Genomic DNA, 20799 nt, shown 5'->3' on the forward strand with positions numbered 1-20799 from the left:
AAATAGTCACTCTAATGGTGACAGAACATATTCATATCAACTTAAAAAAACCACTTTCCAAATCATTCACATTTATTTTTAAAATCCATAGTCCATTTATTATTTAAACATTATTATTCTTTTATTTTATTTTTTTAAATATATTGACATGAAGTTTTTTTTATTAGTTACTAAAGAAGAAAAAAATATTTAACATTTTAAATATTTTAAAACCATTACTATTTAATTGTTATTCAGTTTCTTCTTCCTCTTGTTACAGAACAATCCTCTGCTTCTTTCCATCGTGTGCCCTAGCCGCGCCGTTCTACCCTCACCGTTCGGTGACGAAGTGCACTCACCACCCACCGTAACGAGATTTTGAAGCAACGCTCTCATTGGAATCACAAACATGTCCTCTTCTTTGCCCCAAACCGAAGAAGGACAAGCGGCAATTCGAAAACTCACGAATGGACCAACAGAGTGTGAAGAGTGCAAATCGAACCCATGGAAATACACGTGTCCCGGTTGCTCCTTACACACGTGCAGTCTTCCGTGCGTGAAATCACACAAAGACCGAACTGGGTGCAGCGGGAAGAGGAACCAGACTCTGTTTGTTCCTCTTTCGAAGTTCGACGATAATATCCTTTTATCAGGTACCTTGTTTCTCAATCCTCGTACTCTGTCTTAAATATGCTGATAATCTTTTTTTTTCTTCTACTTGATTGCATAAGCACAATAATGTTGTTTTATTCCTTAATGTTCTTCGAGTAAGCAAAGTGACCTGATTTCATGTCATGTTAGTTTGTGTGAGAAAACAATTTTTTTGCTGAATAGAAAATTAATTGAAGTACCCTGTAATTATGTTTGGTAAAAAACACGGCTTTGTATTATTTTACTCGTAGAGGATGAGAGCCCCTTTTCGATTATTGGTGAAATATACAGTTGTTATTCTTGGTTTATTTTCTGCATTATGAATTTTCATTAGTCGGTACACCTGCTATGTCTGTTGGTGGGTTCTTTTAAAATCCTATGGCTAATCTGTTTGTTTACTTTGTCATGTCCTTTGGTTAGATTATAGTTTGCTGGAGGAGGTGAAGAGAGTGGCTGAATCTGCTCAGAGAATGAGATCTAAATTAGGCATTCATTCATATTTCAAGTTACCTTATTCACTTAAAAGCCTAAAGAATGCTGCTGGGAGCAGGAAAACCCAACTGATGTTTCTACCTCACGGAATGTCGAAAAGACAGAAAAACCGGTCTAGATATGATCAAAGGTATTTCTCATCGTTTTATGATAACTAGCTTCAGTTTCATTATTGTTTCCTTGTTTTTATCTTTTGGTGCATACTGGATATGATTTGTAGTATACCTAGTGGATGTGTGGCAGTCTGATTGTTAGGTTTTCTTTTCAAGTTGTGATGATTTATATTCTAACACAATCTCAGAGGGAGGTCTAGCTTATAAGAATGTTTCATTTTTGGATTGTTAAGTTGGTAACTTTTGTATCATACAATGCTTTCAGGAAGAAGTTTATATCTTGGACAATTGAATGGCGTTTTCACTCAACAGATATTGTTTTACATGACCATGGGTGAGTAACATTGATGGTGCCTTTGATTTAGAATACAAATTACTGTAGCTTACCTTCTTATTACATGCTTGGAGTCCATAGAATATTGAAAAGATATTGTGCTCATGTTGTCTAGAGTTGGTGAAAATTCAAGCTTTTGCTCCATTCTAGAGAAGCACCTCAAACCTGGTCCATGGAATAATCAGCTAAGGCCATTTTGTGAAGTCCAGCTGGATTCTCTAAAGCTTTTCATTCGTAAAAACCCAAAGGTGGGTTTTCTTTGCCTATTTCTACTGTTGCAATTCAGTATCGTACTGAGCTTGCAGACTTGTAGGATCACATTGACCGAACGCATCAAGACATGCTTTTATTTTTACTCATTAATTCTATCTGGTTCATGCAAATACAGGGTCCTAAATCACCTTTCAAAGAGATCGATATTAAACTGCCAATCAGAAAGCAATTAGCAGATATAGTCATTTTGGAGTTTCCTGTTGTTTTTGTTCTCTTGCCGTCTCACAGAATCAATTTTGAAGTTATTATGGATGTGAATACAAGAAAGCATAAATCACCACAGAAAGACAGTGAAGAAAATCAAATCCCGCAAGGGTTATCATTTAGGGAGGAGGTAATAGAAGATGACAACAGCTCTGTAGATCCTCAGGTTTTTGATATAATGAAGCAAGTGGAATCAAGTTTACCACAAGAATTGATGACCCAAAATACGAGTTCTGAGATAGCACCAAATGATTCCTCCAACAAGTCTCTGTTTGAAGGAGACACCGGAGGTGATCTTTCAAATTCATTGACAGAAACCCAGAATCCAAAGTTACCTGAAGAAATAGATTTTTACTTCGATCAAGATTTGATGGATTTCTATACTGACATTTTGGATCAAACAAATCCTAGTGATCTTTTTGATTTTGATAGTGATTTTGCCAATAAAACAGAAAATAAAATAGATATAATTGGTGCTAGTGAATTGTTCCCCTTGCCAAATGAATTGGAGGAAGGGGAAATCCCCGAATAATTGGTAACTATAATTCACTTCTGCTGAATAATTGGAGAGAAAGAGAAAACATTCACAGCACCAATAATACATGTTGAGGTTGAGGTACAGTTGTGTGGACATGATTGAAAAAGCTCGTGCATTCAGCATGGCAGAGATTCAAGATTACTAGCCTTTTGTCATAATTGATCACCATAAGGAATGACAGTAATTTTCAGTTTGGATGCAGCAATGGCTTCGTAATCCTTTCTTGAAGATCAAGGTGCTCCCATGCATAACGATTCAGACACACAACAGAAGCCACGGTTGTATTTCTCATCACTTGAGCGTAAATTTTGGTATTGGATTTCACTTTTTTTTGTTTACATACTTTTGTGGAGGAGTTGATTTCAAATGAATAGATATTTTTTCCAGTCTTTGCGTTTGCCTCTTAGTTGTTCCACCCCTCCTTCCCTTTAGGTATAATGCCATTTACATCATGCATACTTTAATACGTTGTCAAAACATGATTTCAAAAACAAGAGGTACACTAACGAAAATCCACTTTATTTACTGGAATAGTTGGTGATCTTGTAAGTGTAGTATTTTATTCTGCATTGATGCTCTGTTGAGCTTATTAAATTAGAGCCACTGGCTTCAGTGTGAGGTTATTGTGACAGTAAACCTGAAGAGAAGACTGGAATGGAAATTACTACATAATTAAATTAAATTATTTTATTAATTGGCTACATATAGGTGATTACTATTGTAGTTGATAAGTTTATTTGGATTAGCTTATCCAAAAAATGGTTTAAAGATGCAATAAAATAATAGCTTTTACTCAAGAAAGATTATAAATTGTAAATGGATGGCAACCTAATTCTGTGTATACAAATATGTATTTTCATCCTTCATTTATTTCAGCCATTTTAGGCATTTCTTGAGTAAAAAAGTAACAATTTTTATAAAACAGACCTTCCAATTTTAATTACATAAATTTCAAGCTCAAAAAATACAATTGCACCAGCCGGGAATCGAACCCGGGTCTGTACCGTGGCAGGGTACTATTCTACCACTAGACCACTGGTGCTTCTTGCGTACTGCAATGCATATATATTATTTGATGCTTAGTCTTTTCTTTTGCGTACTTGTTTTTGTGTACTTGATTTTGAAACAGATTAAGATAAGTGATTCTGGTTATATTAAAGTATATTCAATTTCCTTTTGTCATCTTATTTAAGTTTAGTAGTTATAATTATGATTTATATTTATACTGCCGTTGACACAATGTAAATTTTTATTAGAATTAAAAAATGCCATTATGATTTCATTTAAATATTTCATTACGAGTTAATTTTTCACATATTAACTTCTAAAAATTAGAAATTTCACGAATTTCACCTAATTAAGTCAGACAGTTGCATTTTCAATAATAAAAATAAAAACATGTTTTACATTATGACTCCATAAAGGTTATTTATTCAGTTAAAAATATTTGAAAACTTTGTTTGGGTAATTATTTTATCATTGTAAAAATTCATCACAATCTATTTTATAAACAAAAAAAAAAACTGAAACTTTTATCAATGTCTTTATTCTATTCATCATGTTCTGTCTATACAATATGAGAAAATAAGTTACGAAAAATACATTTGATTAAAGACAATTTTGCAAATAATGAGAAAAACCTTTTGAAACTCTAAATTCATATTCGCGTGTTATTTGCATTGCACGGTCAACATGACCCATGAAGCTGGCTAACCTCTTACATTTACTTTTTGAGGTAATTATTTGGTACTGCTCTTGGCTTTTCATCAATGCACAAATGTGTTTGTCATCTTTTATTTGATTGTGTTGTTGAGTAACATCATTCTAATATATGTTTGCCCTTTTCTTTGCTTATGTAGGGTGAGAAACTGAATATTTCAACCTTCGTACGATTTATTTTATATTTAAAATAACATTATCAATAATTATAAATTTTAATTATTTATTGGAAGATAAAATTATTATTACTTATCTCAATCAAATAATATGATTTTTTAATTATTATTTAAGTGATTAATGTGGGATAGGATATCAATATTTTGTATTGTGTATTGATAAACATATTTGTATTGAAAGGACAAGATACTTCGCCCAATATATAGATGTTAGGCAACATGTCATCTAGTGTCCATTATTACAATGTTACCTTAAAAGACATAACCTACATTAGATTAAAGAAGATTAAGAATAATTAATCATGTATAAATCTAAAAGCAAGAGAAATCTATATATTCTAGACTTATAATACATATACAAGGACCTGAAAAACGGGCCAAGAGCAGTTGGACCTTATGTTGAGGCAGCCAGACCCGTAAAACTAAGGACATCAAGATCTTAGAAGGGACCTTTCAAAATCTGAGTTCATTAGCCAACTTTCTCTTCTCTCTCTAGAACTCTTATTTTCCCTAGCCTTGCTCTGCCTTCTCTCTACCATTCCCTCACATTCAGCCGTTGCATTGTTGATTAGGTGGTGCTCAAGTGACCGCGGCGCAGTGAGCTTCGCAACCATCCGAATAGATTTTCATTCTTCAGCGGGTAAGTAACTCTTCACTGTTCTCCGCTGTTTGGAACTTAGGGCAAGTTGCATGTGCCTGGTGTACCCTTCTTTACGTTTTTCCTCTATTCGTTCTAGCTCTAAGAGCTGTTTCTATCGCCACTTGGGTGATTTGTAGAGTGGGGTTGCGCCCTTACTGTGTGAGGTGCTGTAGAGAACGGTACTGTAAGCTGTGCTGTGGAGTTTTCCAGGTAAGGGAAGCTAGATATTGTTTTCAATTTGCTTGCAGTATTTGTATGTATGTTAAATTCCTTAATGGGTGTGCTGTTTGGTTTGCTTGTTTCAGCTCTAAAGTGAGTGAAATTATGGTGTTTTAGGTCACTTTGAGAGGAAGTGAGGTAGCGATTTTGGGCATTGGAGGTCTAAAGTGCAACTGGGCTGTTGGGGCAGCCTTAGCAAGTGAATTGTGACTTGTTTAAGTCACTAAATTGATCAAAACAGGTGCAAAGCAGTAGGATTTTGTTTTGGATCCCTAAGTTGGGAAAATTGGTGTTTTAGAGTTGAAATTGAGTCTTAATCACTTTAGAATGGTAGTAGGAATGTTCAGAATCATTTAGATGAGTTTAATTAAGTATAAAATAAGAATTAAGGGTGTTAGAGTTAGTAAAAATGGTTAGGAATGGTTATGTTAGGTGATGTTCATAATTCTGCAGAAATTCTGCAGAATTATGCAGTTTCACCGAAAGTGAACTGATAACTGTTCGGCCATGCGCTGTTGAGCGTTCGGTCTTAGCGTTCGGTCGTAGTAGCGTTCGGTCTTAGTGCTCAGTCTTAAGTATAGTTCGATCTTAGTGCTCGGTCTCAAATAACGTTCGGTCTCTTAAGGAGCGTTCAGTCTCTTAAGTAGCGTTCGGTCTTGGTAGCGTTCGGTCTTAGTGGATGGTCTCTCAGGTAGCGTTCAGTCTCTTAAGGAGAGTTCGGTCTCTTAAGGAGCGTTCGGTCTCTTAAGTAGCGTTTAGTCTTAGTGGGTGGTCTTGGTAGCGTTCTGTCTTAGTGGATGGTCTCTCAGGTAGCATTCAGTCTCTTAAGTAGCGTTCAGTCTCTCAGGTAGCGTTCAGTCTCTTAAGTAGCGTTCGTTCTCAGGTAGCGTTCAGTCTCTTAAGTAGCGTTCGGTCTCTCAGGTAGCGTTCAGTCTCTTAAGTAGCGTTCGGTCTCAGGTAGCGTTTGGTCTCTCAGGTAGCGTTCAGTCTCTTAAGGAGAGTTCGGTCTCTTAAGTAGCGTTCGGTCTCAGGTAGCGTTCGGTCTCAGGTAGCGTTCGGTCTCAGGTAGCGTTTGGTCTCTTAGGTAGCGTTCAGTCTCTTAAGGAGAGTTCGGTCTCTTAAGTAGTGTTCGGTCTCAGGTAGCGTTCGGTCTCTTAGGTAGCGTTCGGTCTCTCTTAGTGAGCGGTCCTGAATAATGTTCGGTCACTTCTTCAGTCTTACCATTTATGGATCGTTCGGTCTTGTCTTTGGGAAGAGAGATATCGTTTGGTCTCCACCATTCACAGGGTATTCGGCCTTGCTCATTATGTGTTGATGTTTTCTGTTCGGCCTATATTCCTATTTATTCCAGTATGCTATTTTACTTAATTGTTCCAATTGCTTTAAGCACTTATGTGTGCATTATCATGTTGGTGTTAAAGTGGAAAGTATTAGTATTGAACGTAATTCCATGATCCTCAAGGGGGGATACATGGTGATGCCCTTTCAGTGTGTTTAGAATGATTTGCATGGTAGCTCAGTCTTGGGGGTTTTCCTACGCTCCAATGGCCTTTCATTCTTAAGTAGAGAGGATTGATCCATGTGGTGAGGAGTAGCAGGAGGTCCTAGTCTTGGGTGCTTCCAGTATGGCCCAAGGTGAGTGATAACGGACTAACCTCGTGAGTGTGGTAGGGTGAAACCCATTGGCAATGACTTTGCAAAGCAGTAGAAGCCACCACGAGTGCATAATTCACCATAACTCGACAACCATTCTAAGTCCGGACGAGTCAAGTTTAAGTGCCACAAGTCATGTTTGTATAGTATAGTATATCCGTCTTTACTTGCATGTTGCCTATGACTACTATAACATGATTTTTATATCTAGCTCACCCTTGTTGTGTGTTTGTGTTTGCTTAGGTATGCATTCTTTTGCAATGATCATCCACTTGGATGTGAGCAAAGATGGATGAGGTGCCTCTAGAGCAAGCTTTGGAGGAAGATGATGTTGCTCCTTAGTCTCCTTAGGATTCTATCAGTTATTCCTTATCTTTTGAAATACTCTAGTATGCTTAAGTTTTAAATTCTGACTCCTTATCGGATGACTGTACGCTTAACAAACTTTATTTATAGTCTACTCTAACTGTTTTCTTTTATTTAAATGTGGACTTACTATGTTATATGCTTCTATATAATCTGGGATGTTACATACAAAAAATATAAAATTTATTATAACATTTATTACACTAACTCATCACTATTTGAGTGTCAAAATGTCTTTATAAACTTTTCTATTAAGAATTCACATCTATTGAAAAAACATATTCAAACAAGAAATACAAAAGACATATCAACTTAAGACCTAAGAGAGTATGAATAAACACATAATTTGAAAGATAAAAATTATGATTAGAAATTTTTTAAGCAAGAACAGTTGGAATATTCTTTTTCTTACATTAGAAATATTCAATTTTGTTATTAATAGACTAAAAAAAAGGAGAAGTTAAAAGAAATAAATTATTTCTGAAAATATAATTTATTCTCATAGTGTCAATTGGTAATGCTATTATATTTTTATTAAATAATCCTAATCTATATTTTAATCGAGGTTAATAAGAAGACAAAAAAAATATTTATTAATATTAGAAGAAAAGAAAATACGATATTCAACATTAGTAAACAAATATATCAATATTAATAAAAGAATTATCCAATGTCAGCATAGAGATGTTAGTATTATTTTAGATCGAATAAAAATAGTGACTATAATAAAAATATGGATTTTAATTTCAAATAGATTCATGGTCAGTCGAAGAAAAGGACGTGGAGCCTATAGTAATATAAGTAGAGGATTAAATTTATATATCAATCAAGTTACTTGTTAGTTTTTCATAAATGATGATAAAAGTGTAATGATATGACAAATGAGATGTCAAAATTTATAATTGTATAGTGAAAGAGACGGAGAGGTCCACAAGAGATACAGAGAACTCGACTAAGAGTATGGAGACTCTTACAGCTCGACAAGACATCTTGATAGCTCGACAAAGTGCATGGAGAAGTCACATAGTTTTACAAAACATTAGGAAAGCTTGTTAAAAGGCATGCAGACGTCACATAACTCGATAAAACATCCAGAAAACTCGATAAAGTGCATGGACAAGTCACATAGCTCGACAAAACATTCAGAGAACTCGGTAAAACCCATGGAGAAGTCAACTAACTTGACCAAAAATTGGGAGAGCTCCACAAGTTAGATTAAGCTATCTGGACCTACTGAACTATCTGAGTTCTCCATGCACCTTACCAAACTCAGGATGTCTTGTTGAGCTATTTGACTTCTCCATGCATTTTATTGAGTCTTTAGAATGTCTTGTCGAGCAATGTGACTCCTCCATGCACTTTAGCATTATCACTTTTCCATGCACTTTAGCATTATCACTTTTCCATGCACTTTAGCATTATCATTTTTCCATGCACTTTACCAAGCTCTCTGGATGTATTATTTGAGCTATGTGACTTCTCCATGTACTTTACCGAATTTTCCTAATGTCTTGTCAAGTTATGTGATTTTTCCATACACTTTAGCGAGCTCTCCTAATGTGTTGTTGAGTTTTGTGACTTCTCCATAGACTTTATTGATTTCTCCTAATGTATTGCCAAGCTACTTCTTGATACACATTACTTAACTCTAAGAATGTCTTGTCGACTATCTGAAATCGCCAAATTTTTCATTTTTCTTGATTTTTTTTACTCGCCCAAATTTTTACATCACAATTTTTTTTAATGTATAACGTCTCCATAAATTATCACCAAAACATATCTAATCAATCAACATTAACTATTAAAAAAAACTAAACTTAATTGATGCACATAAATAAATTGGAGACTAGCCTAATAATTAACCCAAATAATTACCATTTAAAAATTCTTCTCCTAACATCAGAAAGACCCTTTGTGATTTTGAACTACTCAATAATCTCGCGATTGTTAGGTAAAATTAGTTAGCTTACGAGGTGTTTCAACACACACTTCCTATCGAGGTGCTTGACTCAAAATACTAAAATATTAAAATTAATTACAAGCCCTAAATATACTGTTTACATTTTAATATTTTCATGTATTATTAGAATATTAGATTTAGATAAAAAAAAATATAATATTACATTGTAGTGAAGTAATGATATGTATGAAAATCTCCCATAAGCCCGCCTGTACATAACAGAAGAAAACAACAAAATCCCAATATGAAGCGATTAGGTGTGAATCCTCGTTTCCTCCTCCTTAAATAAAAAATAATAATAAACAACATAAAATAAAACAAAATCCTGAACTGGTGTCGTTTAGAACTAAGAGGAACAGGAATAGGATCCCAAGGGTAAAATGGGAAAGCAAGAAGGAAACAAAAGAAAGGAGAGAATCCCAGAGACAGAGGTTCTTCCCTCTTCATTCTTTCGTTTTGATTCTCCTAACACCACACAAACCAAACCCCTCTCCACACTCCACCTTCACTCCCTCTCCGGGTCAATGACCCACGCCCGAAAGCCCACCAAGCCCAACCCCCAGCCCCGCCAGGCCCACAACCCTTCATTCTCCACCACCGGCATGAAACTCATCGTCCCTCTCCAGGGCGTCGTCCAGGGCCGCGGAGGGCTTCTCCTCGGAACCCTCGTCCCCTGCGCCCTCTTCTACTTCCTCCAGCTCTACCTCAAACGACGCCGTTCCAACTTCTCCCCTCCCTCCCCCTCCTCCGAGCCCACCCTCCCCCGAACCTCCTCCCGCTCCAATTTGTCCTCACGTGGCTCCATTTCCCGGGTTCGCCTCTCCAAGCTCGCCACGCAGATTTCCAGGCCCGACGACTCCCTCTACTACGTCGGCTTGGAGAGGGCTTCACGAGATCCCTACGACGCCGTTAACAATCCACATGGGATTATTCAGCTGGGCTTGTCGGACAACAAGGTTGGTTCCTGACAGATTACAGCAGTTTTCATACACTCTTTCAGATGTGTTTTCTCTTGTTGATTGGAATTTAAAACATTATGGTTGTTACATCTTCTTTAATGACTCTCTCTCTCTCTGTTGTGTTATTGATTAATTTTAATTGATTGTGTATAGTGTCTGTTGCTAATCTGGTTGCTGTTAATTGTTGAGGTGGGTGTAGCTGTGCTTCGATTTGATAGGGGAATGGGTGGCGCGGAACTTGGAGGGGACGATGAGTGGCGGTGTTGATTTGGGTATTAACGGGATTGCGCCGTATCAGACGTTTGATGGAGTGATGGAATTGAAAATGGTAAGAAGTTTTGTGCTTCGTAGTGTCAGTGGTAATGCTACTAGTGCCACTTTTTTTGTTTGTTTAGTTTTTGTGCGTACCATGGTCCGGGCTAATCTCCATGTGACATGTTACAGACTTTATTAGCTGTTTTTTATAAATTGAAAAAGTTGGTTATGTGTCGAGTGGTGATTGGCTGGGACCATAGACACATGGTAGTTCTGGAGCATGCAATGATTTCTCATCAGTGGGGGATGGAGTAGAGTGTTTGAATTCACAGGGGAACTTGCATGTGTACATTATCATTCTGTGTTGTCGTTTAAGGTTTTGGGGGTTGGCTTTTAATAGTTTTGTTGGTCTTTGTTGTGACTTGCGTGTGGGGTAGACTTGGAAAATCTGAAAGATGAAAAATTATCGCTTCCTTCCTGAAAGTGAAAATGTGTATCAATTTTGTTTCACTAGGGGAGTAAATTGACAATAGAAGACTAATGTGACTTATCCTAAACCTTTCAACGTTCAAATTGGTGTTTTCACCTTTTGTTGTTATTTTAACACTAAGGTAGGACTGTTAAGAACCCAATATTCAAAAAGTTAAAACTGTTAAGAACTGATATATTGGCGGGTTTTATAGCATTTCTAACACACTCCCTTGCCCAAGAGCTTTTTACCATGGAAAGTGAATGGTGCGGGCCTACTTATGCTTCATTTCGATTTGAATTTTTTATTTAAGAAGTACGGGAGCAGTAAGGATCCAACCCTCGACCAGACCACATGTTTATAGTGGTTGTCATGACCAATCATTCCAAAAGTTTAATTTGTTAGGCGAAGGAATACAAATGACCTTAAAGCATTTCTAACATACTGGAGGGTGGGAAATGTTCTAATGAAAATCGTTATCATTACATCCCTGGCTTGAAGCTGGTGCTAACTAAGCTACAAGTTTCTAAGCTGATAGGTTTTGATTTAAGTATTATTAGTTGTGGCTTCTCTTGCTACTCAATAATTTTAAATGAAGAACTTGAGCTTTTAGAATCCATTAAACTCAAGTTTGAACACACAAACTGGAAGATTCAGTGCATGCTTGGGAAAGAGTTACCATCAACGTGAAAGGACACTTAAAATATGTTAGACCAGTGTTAACCCCACTTTTACCTAATGGGAAAGTGTGATTGTTGTCTCCTCGAAGCACCTCAAATGGCAATCCAAACACACCCTTAAGTGATAGAATTCTGGAATTGTTCCAGAATTTGTAGTACAAATTAAGAACACGAACACAGGTGTAAAATCTAACAACGAGTCTCCTTCAAACAAACTTTAGTAATTTAACTCGATGAATCAGAAATCTGTCACACATCCTATTTAATAAGTACACACCTCTAACTGCAGTGTACCACATCTTATGGCTGTCCTACAGTTACTAAACACTCAAATGCCGCACAAAACATCACATAACTGTCCTACGTAAATCATTACATTTCAAAATTCTGTTTTTAAGATACGTTATTGTATGCTTTTGGAACTAGTTACCTTTACTATAATTCTGTAAACAAGTGTTTTGGTCTTAATTAGAGTTATCAGTTGTTTTAAAGGTTAAAATTAAGATGTTATCCTTTGTTGGTTATTTGTTACTATTTGATATTGGACTGGTCTATTAATTAGATACTGTTCCCCTATAACCTATGGTATGTTCAAATTTGGTTTGTTGAAGGTCATGCTGTTCTTTTGTTTATCTGCTAAACTTTTGTTTTGCTCTGATTTTTCAGGCCTTGTCAGATTTTATGCATCAGGTGATGGGGGAATCAGTGAAATTTGACCCATATAATATGGTTCTAACAGCTGGAGCAACTCCTGCAATTGAGATATTGTCCTACTGTTTGGCAGACCATGGGAATGCATTCCTTGTCCCTACACCATATTATCCAGGGTAATTGCTGACACTTTCTTGAACTCCTCTTTCTAATTTCTCGTGCTAAATTTAAAAGGAACTGTGCAGATTTGACAGGGATGTAAGATGGCGTCCAGGGGTAGACCTAATACCTGTTCACTGTCGCAGTACTGACAATTTCAATCTAAATATCACTGCTCTTGATCAAGCATTTAGTCAAGCAAGAAAACGAGGAGTCAAAATTCGTGGAATTCTAATTTCCAACCCTTCAAATCCCGTTGGCAATATTTTGACACAAGACATGCTATACAGTCTTCTGGACTTTGCTGAAGACAAAAACATTCATATCATTGTTGATGAAGTATATGCAGGCTCCACGTACGGAAGTGAGAAGTTTGTGAGTCTAGCTGAAGTTCTTGATTCAGATATAGACAAAAGCCGGTTTCACATAGTATATTCCCTGTCAAAAGACCTATCTCTTGCTGGATTTAGAGTTGGGGTTATATGTTCATTCAACGACAGTGTTTTGGCTGCTGCCAAGAAGTTGACTAGATTTTCCGCTATATCTGCTCCGACCCAGAGGTTAGTTACTTCAATGCTTTCAGATAAAAGATTTATTCGGGAGTATTTAGAAACCAACCGGAAAAGAATACGACAAGTGCGTGATGAATTTGTGGATTGTTTAAGTAAACTAGGAATCAAGTGTGCCAAGAGCAGTGCTGGTATGTTCTGTTGGGCTGATATGAGTGGATTGATACGACCATATAGTGAAAAAGGGGAAATTGAGTTGTGGGAGAAGTTTTTAAGTATTGCTAAGATCAGTATAACTCCTGGATCAGCCTGCCATTGCATAGAACCAGGATGGTTTCGAATTTGTTTTACTACCATAACATTAGAGGAGGTCCCTCTGGTTATTGAACGAATTAGGAGAGTTGTTGAAAGTTGTAATTCTTCTAGTTGAAGTTTCATTATTTTCATTGCCGTATATGGTTAGTGCTGATGTTGCAGTTTAAATTTTTTGGAAAGGAATATACATCTCTAGTTATCAAGTTCATCTTATAATGCCAAGTCTCAACAGAGTAAATTGCAACTAGAGTCTGGTTTAGAATAAATTTTAGTGTAAGATTGGTTTTGGCCTGGAAAACTACTCTTTAGGGTTTCTTTCAATAAACATACCCAGGGCAGTTTCAGTCTTGGAAAGAACTAATTCTTGAGTAGTCCTTCATTATATTACTGGTTTTTGAGGTACATACAACCTCCAAGAGGTAGTTTTCTCATGTGGCAGTGTGCCTTTGAAAGGGAATTCATTTTTGATATAGATTTTCAGAAATTTGTGGATGTTCAAAAGAATGTAAATCTCAACTTCCCTATCAAGAGAGGTTAGAAAGGAGTATACTTTGCATTTTGGGGTGGTACTACAAGAATGAAACTTTTGCTTAAACTAGAAAAGAGATGGGAAATTATCCATTGGGGGACCTGTTTTCTCACTTTAACTATGCAGGTAAGCTAGTACACAGTGGATACAACATAAAGATGCATAATGGGAAAGAGGAAAAGATATTCTTTACCTACCTGCTACATAAAAGGGTAGGGAGTATAAAAGCTCTCTACTGGACTTTTTGCCTGTTAGTCAGTTGAGTCGTATAGCAGGAAAAAAAAGGCACATATGAATTTTGTGATAGATAAGTGATACAATATACTTAGAGGGCAAAGGAAAAAAACTAACTGGAGAAGACAATCTTCTATGCCTTCTTGTTATAAAAGTTGGCCCTATAAAGACCATATTACAATGATTAAACAACGTTAAGTTAGACACTTGACTCTTATTATAACAAAACTATGATCTTAATAATTCTTCTAGTGGCTCTTGTGTGGAGATGCAAGCCATCGATCTCACCGTTCTTACAACAAAGTGGCCTTTGCTTCCTGCACCCCCCATCAAGTGACACCGTTGTTTGAGATAGTTATTTTTTAAAAATTATGCAATCAAGATCTTAATTCAATAAATTAACTTGATGCTATTTTTGTTTTTGGGTTAAACATTAGCTATTAATTAATTCCCAAAAAATTTATCAGCCATTATTCACAAACATAAGCCCGTTCTATTCAATCATCTAACACGTTAAACATAAAGTCTCTCTTATAGTTTAATATAGAATATACTAAGATAATAATGCAGAAAAAAAATTAAGATTATACATTTTTATCTAATACATGGATTTTGTACTAAATTATGTATTAATATTTTCCTCTATCTTCTATGATTTTAATCTTTTAGGAGACATTTTTTTAAAGAAATTCATACTTTATTATGGTTTTAATTGAAAGATCACCTATAACTTTTACCACCTTTAGGTTATAAATACCCTTTATGCATCTGATCTTGTTTATTTTTCCTCAAATAAATGCAAAGTCATATCAAGATATTATTAACCCTTATGCAAACCAAGTAAAACATGCCTGCAGTTAAAAAGAACACAATGAAACATCTCTCCACACTCTGTGCCAGTGGTTTTGACTTATATGGTTATGCAACAAACAAGGAATGCCTATTTAAATAGAAATGATATTTTGACACAAATTTTTCACGTTCATTTGATGCTATTTTTCTTTATTTTTTTTCTAAAAATATAAAAGTTTATTATTTTATAATCATTTTATTTTTGTAACATGTGTCAAATGAATATGAATGTAAATGTATATCACTTTACTTTTAGTTAAATTGTAATGAAATTCAAAATTTAATGTTAGTTTTTGGTAAATGTGAGTTGAGATGAAGTTTTAGGTTAAACATAGTGAGGTTGTGGGTTGATTGAATCGAGATGAAAAGGGCCTTCCAACTTGGATTGTAGAATTTGATGTGCATGTAAACCCAATCATGTTTTGGCCCACTTGAATGGAAATGTCACTACCATATGGGGCAACAATGGTCAAATTTCTTGAAAATCTCTTCACATAGATCTCAAGACACCTAATTGCCCTTCCAAAAAACATAGAAACTTTGAATAGGGTTATGTGCCTTTCTTTATTTTGATTAACCACTCAAGAGAAAAAGCATGGTTTAGTTGAAATGATGATATAGAAGAGACAGGGTTCAATCTTTCTTGCTATTCCTTGGTAAGTTTCACAATAAACAAATACAAATAGTTGTCTGGTTAATGATGTTTAGTAGGGTCTAAGAGTTATAAATATTGAAAAGGGGTTAACATTTATTGGAAACTTGAACTAATTGGACCACTTGTTATTTGCAAACCTGTGAGCTGTGTCTGCTAGTGAAAGAAAGATCCACAAAAGGAAGAAAAAGATCAAGAAAAGTGAGCAAAGGAAACTAAAATAATAGCAATGGTTACCAACAAGTTGAGGGCAAAAAAAAAATAATAAATTATTTTGTTCTGTTAAAATGGTTTTGTATAATTAAATCAAATGATTTACTAGACCCCAGATGGATTAAGAATTTGCATATTGAATTATTACCCCATTTTTTCCTTTACAAATATGTAATAAATTTCTAAATTTTAAAATAAATAATATATTATTTTATATTACTTGAGTTCAATTGTGATGTTCTAAATTGTCTATCAGTGATGGAGTGGTTTAATTTGGTTGATATCCGAATGTCCACTTCTAGAGTGTTATAAGGAGGCGTGAAAACTATACTCAATCTTATTATTAGATTTATTTGAAAGTTACATACGTTTTGTATTATGGCTAGTTAATTTTAAAATTACGAAAAACTGAGAGTTTGAAAAAAGATTTGGATTTGTTAATCAAAATAAAAAGATTGGGCTTAGTTTTCTCCAACATACCTTATATATTACTCAAGAGAAGAATGATCATCATTTTGGCTACAGCACAGCATGGGAAATAACAACATTTGAAAAAAAAAAAAAAATATATATATATATATATATATATATATATATATATACACACACACACACTTTTTTTTTTATCTAAATAGTAGATTTAACCATTTAACTAATTTGACTCCTTCTTGTAAAAGAAAAAAAAAACAAATTTGACTCTTGCAAGTTTTGGCAATTGACTAAGTTCAATTATCAATGTCCTTAGATCTCAAATTTGAAAAAGTGAAGAAAAAAGAAGCTTTTGAATTGTGCATGCGTTATAAGACCATACCAAATGAGAATAACTACTTTAGTTAAATTTAACATTTATATAGATTTTAACAATATTCGATTAATATTGGAATTATTTTTATATTGTCATTCAATTATAAATTTTAAGGTGATAAAATGGTCACTTTTTGTAATAATTATATTAAATATTGGACATAGATTAATTATTCCTAACTAGTTGCTACGTAAAACTATTAAACATATTTATTAAAAATACTTTAAATTATAATTCTATGCTACAAATTATTTAAGATTTAATATATTCAATATACTTATTTTCATATATCAAATTAATTTATAACACAACATGAAATAACTGGTATGAAAAAAGATCTTCCTGATTACGATGATGCAGAAAAAAAGTGCAGTATTGAACTGTAATCTCATTAATGTTCAATGAAATTAACTCCATCAAAGATGAAAAGGATTGACTGTAATATATAATCAATAGTTTATTGGTCATCACATGAACCCCATTGAGCTGAGTGTGTTGCTATTGGAACAGCCACAGAATTCAACATTAATAAATCTGATTAAACCCCACTAAGTGTTGATGATAAAATTAATTATGCAGAAAAACAATACACAGGAATATTTCCACATGATTATGGAGAGTATGTACGAATCATGAAAGGCCTTGCATATTTCTTGGAGATTTCACTCAAAATTAATATATCATTTACATACATATACAGACCCGGGTTAGAAGGAAATTACCAAACCTCAAGGATCTGAACTTACCACAATTAACTACCTAAAATCAACCATTCATAGAGGCAAAATTAGAACCCTCATGAGAAAGTTCATGATCAAGGTTTTAAATTATAGTTTCATCATGATCTTTTGATGCTGTGAGAAATCTTTTAAAACCTTGATCATGAAAAGGAAGAGTGAAAGAAAAGAAGAAAGAAGAAACTGATGATATGTCTCCTTAGCTGGGCTTGTGCAAGCTTAAGAAGCCATTATTAAATTTGGTACATTCAAACAATGCCTTAGCTGTCATTTCCCTCTCAAACCTCCAAACATAGTTCAACCCCACAAGCAGTTCAGTGATGGCAGCTTCTGTCTTCTCTTTGTTTGCAAAGAACAAAGTCTGCAACAACAACACATTGGTTTTTGGTACTAAGTTCTGCTGCTCATAGCTTCTTTCGCTGTGCCACTTTACCATGTTATGTGCCAATGGTGCCAGCCACCCCAGAATCCTCCCCAATGCATCCCTCCATTCTCCGGCGAGCACGTGATCATCACATGCAGAAAACCCCACCCCTCTCAATCTTGCCCTCAAAGATGACCTTATGCTACTTGGCAACATCCCATACAAATCATCCCTGGCATCCACCCCAACCAACTGGGGTGACTTTATCATCTTCTCCAACACCATCACCAAGTTTGCATAGTGCAAGGCCAAAGCTGAAGCACCCAAAGTATCACCGTCATCGTCACCCTTCAACTTCAACACCTTGCAATTAGACTCGAAAAACCCATTTCCCAAATTTTCATTTTCGTCGTCAAGTTTTGAGCTTTTCAACGGCCCAGAAACAAAGGAGCAAGAAGAAATAGGGTTTTGGTGATCGGAAGGATAAATGGAAGACAAACTACGTGACAAAAAGGGAACACTACTACTATGGCCGATTCCGAAAACAACTTTAATCCGCGCTAACACGGTGAAAACGAACCTTGCTAACAACAAAACAACCCCATCGAAGTTTTTGTTCCATAACGACCGTTCCTTCAAGTTCTTCACCTCTTGCTTCTGCCAGAAAATCTTCTGCTGAAGATCGCTTAGTTTTTTGTGAGAGGAGTGTTCGGTGGCGGCGTTGTCAGCGTTGAGAAGCGCTTTTTTAAACGCGCCTTCGAGGAGCGTGAGAGCGTCGATTTCTTTGTGGAGTGTTGCCGTGAGAGTCACGTAATGTTGCAATTTTCTGTGTTTGGTTTCGATGTCTTTCGGGGTGGTGAGGGTCCACGCGCGCGGGTCGAGGCCCGAGTTCGCGAATTCGGTGAAGATTCGGTGGAAGGATCGGAGAGAAGGTTCGTGGCAGTAGTTGCTGAGTCGGGAGACCGAGTTGGCAACGAGTCTGAGCGAGTCGGCGAACTCGGCCACGGCGAGGCTTAGAAGAAAAGACTCGTTGTTTGAGATGAGCTTGCGCACGCCTTCGAGCGCGATGGCGTCGTTCCGGAGGCGAATGACGTTGGCGTCGGAGAGGGACTGCCAGAGGTGGAGGAGCTTCGACATCACGTTCGCGATCTCGAAGGACAAAACGGAGACGTGCTTTGGCTTCGACGAGGAAAACGACGGTTTCTTCGTGAGGCTGTGCGACAGCGCCGTTTTGACCTTGATGAGCCAGGTTTCGAGGGCCATGGAAAATTCAGATTTTGGGTTGACACTGCTGGAGGAGATTGAGTTTGGTGAAATGGGTCGTGGTTTTTTCTTGGTGAGTAAGTGGGTTTCGGTGGGTTTGAGGTTGAACTAGGTGGTGAGCGCCATGTGTTTGTGAATATGCACGAAAGAGAAAGAGAGAAATATTTGATAGATTGGTGGTGTGGTGTTGTTCTTCTACAGAGAAAAAAAAGGAGGAAGGAGATTGTGACGGTAGAATGTGTGAGGTGAAGACGTAATTAGAAAGAGAGGGGGTGAGAGTTAAGTGTGGTTAAAGTATTTAAAGTATAGACCCACATGCAGTTTGTAGTGGCTGAGTGTGGTAGATTGTGGCGTCAGAGGGTTGGTTTATTGTCAATTCTTGTTAGGATTCAGTCGCTCCAAAAGCGCGTAGAAGCTTCACTCATGATGAAGCTGTTTGCTTTGCGAAGGTGTTTAAGGTGTGGGGAATGGGGGTTTATGCACTTTGGTTTGAATATTTATTTAGCTTTTTTGGGTTTGGAAAAGGCTTCTGGCTGGTGTATTATTGATTTCTTAGTTGGTAAAAGAGACCTTTTCTGTTGTGTTTGGATGCACAGAAACGCTTTTTCTTAGATGCTGCTATAATTTATCAGGAGAGAGGGCCATATAATTATTGGCTCTTTCTTTTTTGGAATTTTATATTCTCTGTTCATATTCATTTGTTTGTATCGTTCCCATGATTAATTAACTGCCTTAATCAACAATTTCTTCTCTCATCTCACATGCACCATTTTCTACCTCCAAAAAAGAGAAAGTAAAAGAAAACTTGACAGTTCAGTAATCTGCTATAAGACCACATCAGTGATGATTAGCAAAAGAATGCTCTCAACTATGTGACTAAATAATTCCAGTCTTCCTTGGTCCAAAGATCTCTCACTAATTCAGTTGACTGATATTTTGTATCTTAAAATACACTCAAGTACTCTAAGTTCATCCTATCACAGTGAATTCAATATTATGAAACCATGATGGAAAATAATTACACATCCAATACACATTCACTTTAAATTCCACTACAAGTTCACTATTCCTTGTTTTGGCGTAGAAAGTATGACATCCAAAAAAGTGATATGTTAGAATGTTTTGCGTTTGAAACAGTGTTTGTATAGATGAAATTATTATATGGCAAACAAGTAATGTCAACTGTCAGAAAGCAATGCTTAGTGTGCATAATCGATGAAGTTTGACTTGGAATAGTTAACGAGGGTCAGGAAGCAATAAAAACACATAGATAGTGGCGTACGCCTAAAAGAATGATACATTCAGAATAGCATACACATAGTGCAGATATTTGGTGGTGGAAATATAAAGAAAACTCATCCACTACCTCACTCATTCACATCACATGGCTAGTGGGAGGAGTGTGTTGGTTGGCCAGCTTCATACAAATATTTCGAACTCATCAAATGCTCCCAACATTTTTCTATATATAATCTATTTTTTAATATAATATATGCAGATCTTGGTCATCAAAGCGTAACAGTGCATGTACATTAGAGTGAAAAGAGACTATTCACCTGTTATCAGAATAAATTATCTGCAGAGTTAGTTTTTGTTTCTTCTTTTTTACCTGTGCCTTGTCTTTAGCCAACCAATGGAAGGACAGTGAAGGGTTTCCAAGCTGAGTTGTTGGAAAATGAAGAGACATTCACTGATATTGATGCCTCTAGAGAGAAGCATGATCATGCATTATCTTCATCTTTTTGTTTTAACATATGGTGAATAAATTTTCTCTTCTGCTTCAAGAAAGACAGCCTGGTATGCTAGTTATTATTTTATCCATTCACTCACCCTTCT

The 20799-nt window shown here is 36.0% G+C and overlaps 3 protein-coding genes and 1 non-coding gene across 4 annotated transcripts; 2 read left to right on the forward strand and 2 right to left on the reverse strand.

Moving 5' to 3' along the window:
- Nucleotides 1-240: 240 nt before the first annotated feature.
- LOC124828476 (HIT-type Zinc finger family protein) lies at nucleotides 241-2985 on the forward strand. The gene is made up of 5 exons (XM_047301780.2): nucleotides 241-632; nucleotides 1051-1252; nucleotides 1501-1569; nucleotides 1685-1817; nucleotides 1958-2985. The coding sequence occupies exons 1-5, from the start codon at nucleotides 389-391 to the stop codon at nucleotides 2576-2578; spliced, it is 1269 nt and encodes a 422-aa protein (XP_047157736.1). The 5' UTR covers nucleotides 241-388; the 3' UTR covers nucleotides 2579-2985.
- Nucleotides 2986-3555: 570 nt separating this feature from the next.
- On the reverse strand, nucleotides 3556-3626 carry TRNAG-GCC (transfer RNA glycine (anticodon GCC)). Its single transcript has one exon. It is a non-coding gene; the product is annotated as a tRNA-Gly (tRNA).
- Nucleotides 3627-9682: 6056 nt separating this feature from the next.
- ACS12 (1-amino-cyclopropane-1-carboxylate synthase 12) lies at nucleotides 9683-13530 on the forward strand. The gene is made up of 4 exons (XM_047301778.2): nucleotides 9683-10273; nucleotides 10476-10604; nucleotides 12347-12507; nucleotides 12577-13530. Exons 1-4 carry the CDS (start codon nucleotides 9698-9700, stop codon nucleotides 13427-13429), a joined length of 1719 nt encoding a protein of 572 aa, XP_047157734.2. The 5' UTR covers nucleotides 9683-9697; the 3' UTR covers nucleotides 13430-13530.
- Nucleotides 13531-17223: 3693 nt separating this feature from the next.
- On the reverse strand, nucleotides 17224-19687 carry LOC124828474 (protein PSK SIMULATOR 1-like). Its single transcript, XM_047301776.2, has one exon. It carries the CDS (start codon nucleotides 18961-18963, stop codon nucleotides 17536-17538), a length of 1428 nt encoding a protein of 475 aa, XP_047157732.1. The 5' UTR covers nucleotides 18964-19687; the 3' UTR covers nucleotides 17224-17535.
- Between the last annotated feature and the right edge of the window lie 1112 nt (nucleotides 19688-20799).

This window comes from Vigna umbellata, chromosome 4 (genome assembly GCF_029865625.1).
Source record: "Vigna umbellata cultivar VRB3 chromosome 4, Vumbellata_1.0, whole genome shotgun sequence".
Classification (NCBI taxonomy): domain Eukaryota; kingdom Viridiplantae; phylum Streptophyta; class Magnoliopsida; order Fabales; family Fabaceae; genus Vigna; species Vigna umbellata.

Bases quoted from the DNA above. Each gene is read 5' to 3' on its own strand.
- LOC124828476 (XM_047301780.2), top strand. From the start codon at position 389: ATGTCCTCTTCTTTGCCCCAAACCGAAGAAGGACAAGCGGCAATTCGA. The intron at 1,570-1,684 runs GTGAGTAACATT...CATGTTGTCTAG, and splicing joins ATTGTTTTACATGACCATGG to AGTTGGTGAAAATTCAAGCT. The intron at 1,818-1,957 runs GTGGGTTTTCTT...ATGCAAATACAG, and splicing joins TCATTCGTAAAAACCCAAAG to GGTCCTAAATCACCTTTCAA.
- ACS12 (XM_047301778.2), top strand. From the start codon at position 9,698: ATGGGAAAGCAAGAAGGAAACAAAAGAAAGGAGAGAATCCCAGAGACA. The intron at 10,605-12,346 runs GTAAGAAGTTTT...CTGATTTTTCAG, and splicing joins GAGTGATGGAATTGAAAATG to GCCTTGTCAGATTTTATGCA. The intron at 12,508-12,576 runs GTAATTGCTGAC...GGAACTGTGCAG, and splicing joins CCTACACCATATTATCCAGG to ATTTGACAGGGATGTAAGAT.
- LOC124828474 (XM_047301776.2), bottom strand. From the start codon at position 18,963: ATGGCCCTCGAAACCTGGCTCATCAAGGTCAAAACGGCGCTGTCGCAC.